The sequence below is a fragment of the Leptonotus elevatus genome, chromosome 12 (genome assembly GCF_054856555.1).
Source record: "Leptonotus elevatus isolate MCC_2025b chromosome 12, RoL_Lele_1.0, whole genome shotgun sequence".
NCBI classification, from domain to species: domain Eukaryota; kingdom Metazoa; phylum Chordata; class Actinopteri; order Syngnathiformes; family Syngnathidae; genus Leptonotus; species Leptonotus elevatus.
The window spans coordinates 20,836,932-20,846,835 of record NC_141250.1 but is presented as its reverse complement, the minus strand read 5'-3'; the positions used below and the strand labels follow the sequence as shown (position 1 = coordinate 20,846,835).

Below are 9,904 nucleotides of genomic sequence, written 5' to 3'. Positions count from 1 at the left end.
TATTATTTATTAAATAGCATCAACTCAGTACGATAAGATGCATGGTTCAATATTATGTATATAAAACATATACTTAGATAATATATATATTAATAATATATACCACTGTGAAAACTTCTTAGTTAGCCTTTTACTTATTACTACTCATTTTATTCTATTATTTTTCTATACTGTAGCTGCAGCTGGACGAAGTCCAAAAAAGTTCCTCACGGGGAAAATAAAAGTATATCGTATCATATCATATTAATAAAATTCCCATTGTAACAATTCAGAAACTGATTCTCCCAAAAATATAGGCAAAAATTTAGTAGGCTTATAGATTGAAATAAATTTTCTCAATCCCTCATTTCAAATTCACATATGTCGTTTTCAATTTCCTGAAATACCTTGCTATAGATCACAGTTCCCCATTCAACACATTAAAAATGCCTTGCATATACCGTGCAGCATTTCACCGATTGAAGGGTCGCATCCTAGTCAGACCACCAGCTTTCAAAAGTCAATGTTCAGGGCGGGGCTGTGTCAGACAAAGTTCAGCAGGTATCAGCGATGAGAGGAGACATCTCTGTAATGAGGCTTGTACACAGTCACTGGGCAATGTGGAAGTTGAGCACCATGTCTTTTGTAGGCACAGGAGGAGAAGACTGTGCTCTGCGGCTTTTGACCTTTGATCTCTGCTACATCCATTCAGACGCTGTCTGCAATGTGGACCCGATGACACATTTTCGGTCCTTCCAGGCGCTCACCTCGACCAACGAATGCACCCGGCTGATCCAATGCACTACAATGCCAGACTGAGGAAATGGAATCATAGCAAGATAGTTCACTTCCTGCTTTCTCAAAAATGTTTCGTAAAAAACAGCCTCTTTTTTTTTCTTTTTTTAAATACCCTTCAAAACAGCTACTAGCAATACTTGCAAATACAACGTATCAGCAGCTGGGGCGCATCCCGTTCGCAGTTTGTAATCAGTGAAGGCCATCAAACCCTCATCTGCCTTGGAACTTAAACATCAGTTTCTGAAATGACACACTCAGAGAAAAAACAAATATTAAAAATCATTATCATTATGTCAATTTCAAAAACATTTATAACTTCTTATTCAACTATCTTACTTCTAGCCACAGCTTTACAGATGTAGGCATAATTATGCCAACTCAATACAGCTCAACACAAAATACTATTATTTTATCATTATTCTTTATTCATTTGTCCCAAAAAGGGAAAGTTAACAAATTAACCATCTTCATCAATTATTATAGTGTAAAAGACTATCAATTCAGTCACTAAAAAATAAAAAATAAATAAAACACTAATTTAATATTCTTCTACAAAAACTCAACAATAACTTTCAAATACTATTACTTATTTTTTTATTGTTTATCATTCCTCTCTTACCTAGAAAAGAGAAAAAGTCCCATTACGAGGACACATTATGCTCTAACCCACAGCCCCCTCCTTTTCTTCTAACCTAGAAACAGGGGAGGGGGGGGGAATCTTAACATTATACATCGCAAAACCTATTTTACCACATTCCCTTTCGAAAAACAAATGCCACTATCACACCAGTCTCATCTCACACAAAAACAACACCAAACTTAGTTAAAGATATTGAAGAAAAACAAACAAAATCACCATATGCACATTTCTCACTCACAATCACAATAATAGCCCCCACCTTTTAGAAGCTAGGTCACACACTCAAATACATACGCACACACTCTTTAGTCATTAGAAAATAATAAACGGTTTTATTCTATCAATTCGTTGTCTACAAATCTTATGGCATTTAAACCGCAGTCTTGTACGGTAATTTCAATAAACGGGTTAACTTCGAACAAATCACCCGTAAACTGCTCCACAGATGCTGGAGTCATTTTAGCATCAAATTCAGCCACTACATCATTACCAGCAAAAAAAAATACAAAAGTCTGACGTACCATTTTGTCCAGCGAAAGCTTTTCATACAATCGATCCATAGTTTGTTTTTTCATTTTTCATCGACGTTCTTTTATTTCCGCATGCCTGCGACTCCAGGCACAAATTCCGACTATGAACCGGAAGCGCATTCAGGTCGTACCATTTTGTATCGCCCTCCATTTTTGTAGTTCTATTTTTTACTTTCGGTTTATATTCTACGCAAGTAGTATTAATATTTATCAATACAGTGACGTCTCACTTTTAGTATAATAGTTCAATAGGTTAACACAAATGGCCACACAACAGACAAACATAAGAATCACGTGACCTCTCGTTTATACACAGCGGTTACCCAATCCCGCTGAGCTAAACTGTTCTCCATATATTGCAAAAATTTTGCAAGGCGCTCATTTTCAAAATAACTCGTCACGCGCTATCGAATTAAACCGTAGAACAAAAGGAATTCATACGGTAATCCTGACCTCAAAACTACAAAAGTAGGAGCGCCAAAAAATAAAAATAATCCACGTAATCTCTCGATTGCAAATACAGTGACACAAAATCCAATTATCGCTGTAATCAACCTAGACCCCTCAATACTGTTCAATTTCAAACAGGCGCTTTTCCAAAAAACATATTACGTGTAAATGGACGTTCTCAATAAGAGTCATGAGCAAATATCGATATTAGTCCCCAATCGGCCAAACTGCTAAAAAAGCAGAGCGCTTATCGTAATCTTCGCGATCCTTAGTGGAAGAAAGACTTCTCACGTCATCCGGCAACCCTTTTATTCAATATATATTATGGTCTAAGGATTCTTCGTAGCGAGACGAAAACAAAACAAAACAACAACAAAAATCACTACTTCATCCTGCACAAAAAAGCTTTCTCTAGGTGTGCACTTACGTCACTTTTTTAAAAATGCACCATCCCACGACGTGTCCAGTTCAATATCGTAGGAATTATCCCAACTCTCAATAGAACGACATCAAACTACAACTTGTTCACACAGACCTCATGTAAAAATTTAGACAATTTGGAAGACGAAAAACCAGTTGCAGCGGTCCCAAACAGACAGAACCTCCCTACGTGGATAAAAGTCTCCACTTACCGTACTTTATTTATTTAGGCCTAGAAGTTCCGCCCGTCCGTGAACGCCGCAGCTCGCAAGCCGTCAAAATACCACCATCCGTTAGAATTCAGCGTCGGAGGTCACCATTCGTTATAATTCAGCGTCGGGGATCACCATTTGTTATAATTCAGCGTCGGGGATCACCATTTGTTAGAGTTGACAATATTTGTATTGTACTCTTTACGTGTTCAATTAACTGAATGCTGAGATTCTGGTGAAGAAGTCCCTTTGCAAAGGTATCATTATAACAGAAGCTTCTGATCACACAATTGAAGTCACCCAAGCAGTGTTCTGTTCAAAAGTGTGCCCCTCCTTCTCCTGCACATCATTATTTATTGAAAAGTGGGTGAATACGAAAAGTCTCCTCCCCTTCACAAAAAGGCAAAAGTTCTCAGGAATACAAATCAGATTAGACCTAAACAATAATAAATCAGCCTGTCCTTGGACTGAGACCGGTACCAGGCTGCACTCCCTTCTCTTCTCAGGCGAGAGAGACAGATAAGAATACAATAGACTATTCTATTCATTGAGCTACACAGCTATAACTAAATCCAAAAGGGCTAAAATATAAATTGAAACTGAAAAACAATGTTAATAATTCAACAATATCTACATATACGGCGCAGTTTATGCACACGCAGCAGGCACGTATTGTCATTTAGGATGAATTCTGAGTTGGTGTGTTACAAAAAAAATGTCAGCAAATCCCCCACCTTTTTTGCCAGCTCAACATTTGTACATGAAACTAACATTTGTTGGTGCGACCGCATTCAGAATACTACCTCAGTAACCGTCTATCAGTCATGGTTTGTAGGTCCTAATGATGTCATTAATCAACAGTGATTTGTTAGCTTGTGATCAGATATTGAATAGAGCTAACTTTGCAAAGATAAGCAGCAGAAACGCTAGTTTGTTCAGAGGTTGACAAGCTTACCGTCATCATAAAGTTATAACAAATGATGACTTATATGAAATCCCAACATTGGATTAATTCAGGTCGAAGAAATTGTCTACATGTTCATAAAGTCCTTGATATTAGGTATTGGACTGATGAGGTGATGCAACTTTGTCTGACAGGGAAGGAATGATTTAGAGTCCAAATGGCATTAATTATTCATATTGAGAATTGTATGTTTTTGTTGTAGATGTACAGTAATAAAAAAAAAATACAAATCATAAAAATACTTTATTTAAGATAACATTCAAGGCGACAGTCATCAAATGGATAAAATGTTGAAGAGTTAAACCATGAAGCCATTAAATTCAATATATAAAGATGTACAAGGAATATTAACAAGTCATGCTGATCAATATCGGAATACATGTAAAGGGTCCAAATAAAGTTTCTTTAAAGCGTGGCGTATGTGGTCAGCATTGTTCTATGAACAAATGTGAACGTGTCATTTGTAGGAAAGGAAGTTCTTATTCAAAAAGGCTCGCAATGAAAATAAGATATGACAGCTATTCTCTATTGAATTATTAACAACACATACTAATTGCAATATGAAATCATTTGAAAGATAAACACAGTGCAATCAAACTCAAACAGATACAGAACCTCCTCCATGATGTAGGACATCAATGAAAACTTCATCCAGTTCAGTAGTTTATTTTTATTTTTTCAAAGGGAGAATATGCATAATATTGGATTCACTAACACACACACAGAGTGAAATAGCTCACGATTACATTTTTTAAATCATTGCTATTATTAAAACTAACACAAAAAATGACCAAGTCAAGAAATGAGCATATTACATTAATAGAAAAAAAATAATAATAATAATTTTGAATGTAGAAATTCTGTAACAGTTTTAGTATTGTGAAAAGTATTTTCCTGCAATTCATATAATTTAACAACAAAAATAAATCAAATTAGATGAGTACGTATATTTCATTATATAAAAATGAATTACGTACAATAAGCATAGTAAAATGATATTCTGCATTGACCAACAATATAATAATAATTATTCAGAAATGTCACATCCGACTGTCTATCTTCTTTGTAGTGTGAAAGAAATTCAATATCCTGTTTCGGATGTGTGTCAGCTGCAGCCCGTAGATGAGCGGATTCAAAATTGGAGGAATGAGTAGAAACTCGATGGCCATGAAGTTGTGCAAGTGTTGCGACAACTTGTCTGAACCGAATCTCATGTACAGCAAATCCAGCAGCACGGTCGTGGAGTAAGTGAGCAGGCAGATCATATGCGGCGTGCACGTGTGCCTGAACTTCTTCCACGTCTGTGCAGATGACATGCACATTTTCACCAGATACATGTAAGACCAACAGATAAACAAAAAATGCAAGAAATAAAGCCCGATGTTGAAAGTTGCGATGATGCTGTTGGCTTTGGGTGGGGAGCAAGCGAGGTTGACCACCATCAGGTTGACACAGTAGAGCCTGTTGATGTGAGAGCCACAAAGCTTTTTCCCCAAGAGCGACGCCGTGTTCATAAACATACAAAACAGAGGGATGAACCAGGACAAAAACACAAAGAGGGACACTCTGTGCTTTGTCATGAAAGATTGATAAACCAGAGGTCGACACAGAGCCACGTACCTGTCGTACGCCATCAGCGCCAAAATGGAAAAATCGCAGCAACTTGACGAGTGTACGACATAACCCTGCAGCATGCAGCCGGCGTAAGAAATCACATGAGACGACAGCAGGTCCACCAGGAGTTTGGGGAAAACGCCGACCGACCCGTACACGGCATTGATGCACAAGTTACACAGAAAAATATACATCGGCTTATGGAGCTTTCTGTCAATAACAATGACAAAAATAACGGTAAAATTACTCAGCAGGATTATCAGGCAACAAAGCAGCACAAGCACAAAAATGGTTATTCTTTGCTCAAATGGAAAATTCAAACCAGAGAGCGTGAACATTGTGACGACAGAAACATTTTCCATCATAGAGAGCTTCAACACAAGCACATCAAATTACCACACGATGCAACTGTTCCAGGGAGACGCGCCTCCGAACCACCTTGCAGCAGTGACGGCGAGTTAAAGGATTTTGAAAGGAAACAGCGTGACCTTTGGGACCGACGTGGACCAATGGCTGCCTTTGACGCCCCAAAGACTCGACAGATGTTGGCCTTTCGTCAAGACCTGGACGAGCTGACTTCAGCTACTCCGCTCACAGTCCAAGAGGGACACGGCAGTGCCAATCAAAAAAAAAAAAAACATGTTTTTTGTTTCAGATCACCATTTGGTATATATATATACTCAAATACACCCATTGTTTATGACATGAGGTTCAATCAAAAAATAAATACAAATTGCATGCTTTTCATTTGAGATCACTCGTCATTGGAATTCGAATTAGCATCAGCTTCTGAAAAGAAGCATAAACGCATCTTGCAAGTTGCGACCAAGGTGCACGATGTACTGAAAATACAGTAATTTATATAAAAACAGTACTTTGCATAATTTTAGTAGTAATTTATTTCACAGAGTTTGATAATGAGTTGACTAATATCCTAAAAAAAACTCTAAAGGACACTTCCTATCACATTTTTCAGGCGAAAATTTGTAATATTAATTAATTGCATGACTTCAATAGTTAACTCACGATTAATTAATCAACATTTTTATATCTGTTCTAAATGTACAATAAAATATTTTTTCTATGTTTTCATACTTCTGTTAACATAAAAGTAGGAAAAATGTTAACTAATAGAAATACGACTGCATCTTTCAGTCATCGATAGAGTAATTTTATAATAATTTTTTAAAAATTGAGTTAAAATTGAAAAGATATACAATACTCGCCCCCCGGATACTGGGTCCCGCCCGAGGTGTCAGGACGCCCACCGGAGCGGGGCGGGCACGACACCAAACCCCAGCCACCCCCGCCGGCCCCCATAGCACCGAGACCCGGGCCATGGATGGAGCCCCCGGCCCAGGGGAGGGGAAGGAAGGCGTACCGGGGAAGGGGAAGGGAGGAGGGAAGGGGACGACAAGAAGGGCAGGGGGCAGCGGCAGGGACGCAAGGAGAGGGGGAGAGGAGGAGGAAGGGCGACGAGGGAGAGGGGACAGGGAGGCGGAGGACGGGCGGGGAGAGGCGAGGAGGGAGAGGCAGCAAGGGGGAGGAAGGGGGAGGGGAGAGGGAACCACCGGGCACCCCGGCGGCCCACAGGCCCCGAACCGCGTCGCTCATTTTCAAAATAACTCGTCACGCGCTATCGAATTAAACCGTAGAACAAAAGGAATTCATACGGTAATCCTGACCTCAAAACTACAAAAGTAGGAGCGCCAAAAAATAAAAATAATCCACGAAATCTCTCGATTGCAAATACAGTGACACAAAATCCAATTATCGCTGTAATCAACCTGGACCCCTCAATACTGTTCAATTTCAAACAGGCGCTTTTCCAAAAAACATATTACGTGTAAATGGACGTTCTCAATAAGAGTCATGAGCAAATATCGATATTAGTCCCCAATCGGCCAAACTGCTAAAAAAGCAGAGCGCTTACCGTAATCTTCGCGATCCTTAGTGGAAGAAAGACTTCTCACGTCATCCGGCAACCCTTTTATTCAATATATATTATGGTCTAAGGATTCTTCGTAGCGAGACGAAAACAAAACAAAACAACAACAAAAATCACTACTTCATCCTGCACAAAAAAGCTTTCTCTAGGTGTGCACTTACGTCACTTTTTTAAAAATGCACCACCCCACGACGTGTCCAGTTCAATATCGTAGGAATTATCCCAACTCTCAATAGAACGACATCAAACTACAACTTGTTCACACAGACCTCATGTAAAAATTTAGACAATTTGGAAGACGAAAAACCAGTTGCAGCGGTCCCAAACAGACAGAACCTCCCTACGTGGATAAAAGTCTCCTCTTACCGTACTTTATTTATTTAGGCCTAGAAGTTCCGCCCGTCCGTGAACGCCGCAGCTCGCAAGCCGTCAAAATACCACCATCCGTTAGAATTCAGCGTCAGAGGTCACCATTCGTTATAATTCAGCGTCGGGGATCACCATTTGTTATAATTCAGCGTCGGGGATCACCATTTGTTAGAGTTGACAATATTTGTATTGTACTCTTTACGTGTTCAATTAACTGAATGGGGAGATTCTGGTGAAGAAGTCCCTTTGCAAAGGTATCATTATAACAGAAGCTTCTGATCACACAATTGAAGTCACCCAAGCAGTGTTCTGTTCAAAAGTGTGCCCCTCCTTCTCCTGCACATCATTATTTTTTGAAAAGTGGGTGAATACGAAAAGCCTCCTCCCCTTCACAAAAAGGCAAAAGTTCTCAGGAATACAAATCAGATTAGACCTAAACAATAATAAATCAGCCTGTCCTTGGACTGAGACCGGTACCAGGCTACACTCCCTTCTCTTCTCAGGCGAGAGAGACAGATAAGAATACAATAGACTATTCTATTCATTGAGCTACACAGCTATAACTAAATCCAAAACGGCTAAAATATAAATTGAAACTGAAAAACAATGTTAATAATTCAACAATATCTACATATACGGCGCAGTTTATGCACACGCAGTAGGCACGTATTGTCATTTAGGATGAATTCTGAGTTGGTGTGTTACAAAAAAAATGTCAGCAAATCCCCCACCTTTTTTGCCAGCTCAACATTTGTACATGAAACTAACATTTGTTGGTGCGACCGCATTCAGAATACTACCTCAGTAACCGTCTATCAGTCATGGTTTGTAGGTCCTAATGATGTCATTAATCAACAGTGATTTGTTAGCTTGTGATCAGATATTGAATAGAGCTAACTTTGCAAAGATAAGCAGCAGAAACGCTAGTTTGTTCAGAGGTTGACAAGCTTATCGTCATCATAAAGTTATAACAAATGATGACTTATATGAAATCCCAACATTGGATTAATTCAGGTCGAAGAAATTGTCTACATGTTCATAAAGTCCTTGATATTAGGTATTGGACTGATGAGGTGATGCAACTTTGTCTGACAGGGAAGGAATGATTTAGAGTCCAAATGGCATTAATTATTCATATTGAGAATTGTATGTTTTTGTTGTAGATGTACAGTAATAAAAAAAAAATACAAATCATAAAAATACTTTATTTAAGATAACATTCAAGGTGACAGTCATCAAATGGATAAAATGTTGAAGAGTTAAACCATGAAGCCATTAAATTCAATATATAAAGATGTACAAGGAATATTAACAAGTCATGCTGATCAATATCGCAATACATGTAAAGGGTCCAAATAAAGTTTCTTTAAAGCGTGGCGTATGTGGTCAGCATTGTTCTATGAACAAATGTGAACGTGTCATTTGGAGGAAAGGAAGTTCTTATTCAAAAAGGCTCGCAATGAAAATAAGATATGACACATTTCATCACAGCTATTCTCTATTGAATTATTAACAACACATACTAATTGCAATATGAAATCATTTGAAAGATAAACACAGTGCAATCAAACTCAAACAGATACAGAACCTCCTCCATGATGTAGGACATCAATGAAAACTTCATCCAGTTCAGTAGTTTATTTTTATTTTTTCAAAGGGAGAATATGCATAATATTGGATTCACTAACACACACACAGAGTGAAATAGCTCACGATTACATTTTTTAAATCATTGCTATTATTAAAACTAACACAAAAAAATGACCAAGTCAAGAAATGAGCATATTACATTAATAGAAAAAAAATAATAATAATAATTTTGAATGTAGAAATTCTGTAACAGTTTTAGTATTGTGAAAAGTATTTTCCTGCAATTCATATAATTTAACAACAAAAATAAATCAAATTAGATGAGTATGTATATTTCATTATATAAAAATGAATTACGTACGATAAGCAAAGTAAAATGATATTCTGCAT

General features: G+C 37.9%; 1 protein-coding gene across 1 annotated transcript; it reads right to left on the bottom strand.

Annotated features, from left to right (window-relative positions):
• Window positions 1–5,033: 5,033 nt before the first annotated feature.
• Window positions 5,034–5,801, bottom strand: LOC147164987 (olfactory receptor 52D1-like). Its single transcript, XM_086091295.1, has 3 exons — window positions 5,614–5,801; window positions 5,388–5,454; window positions 5,034–5,294 (listed from the first exon to the last, which is right to left on the bottom strand). Exons 1-3 carry the CDS (start codon window positions 5,799–5,801, stop codon window positions 5,034–5,036), a joined length of 516 nt encoding a protein of 171 aa, XP_085947421.1.
• Between the last annotated feature and the right edge of the window lie 4,103 nt (window positions 5,802–9,904).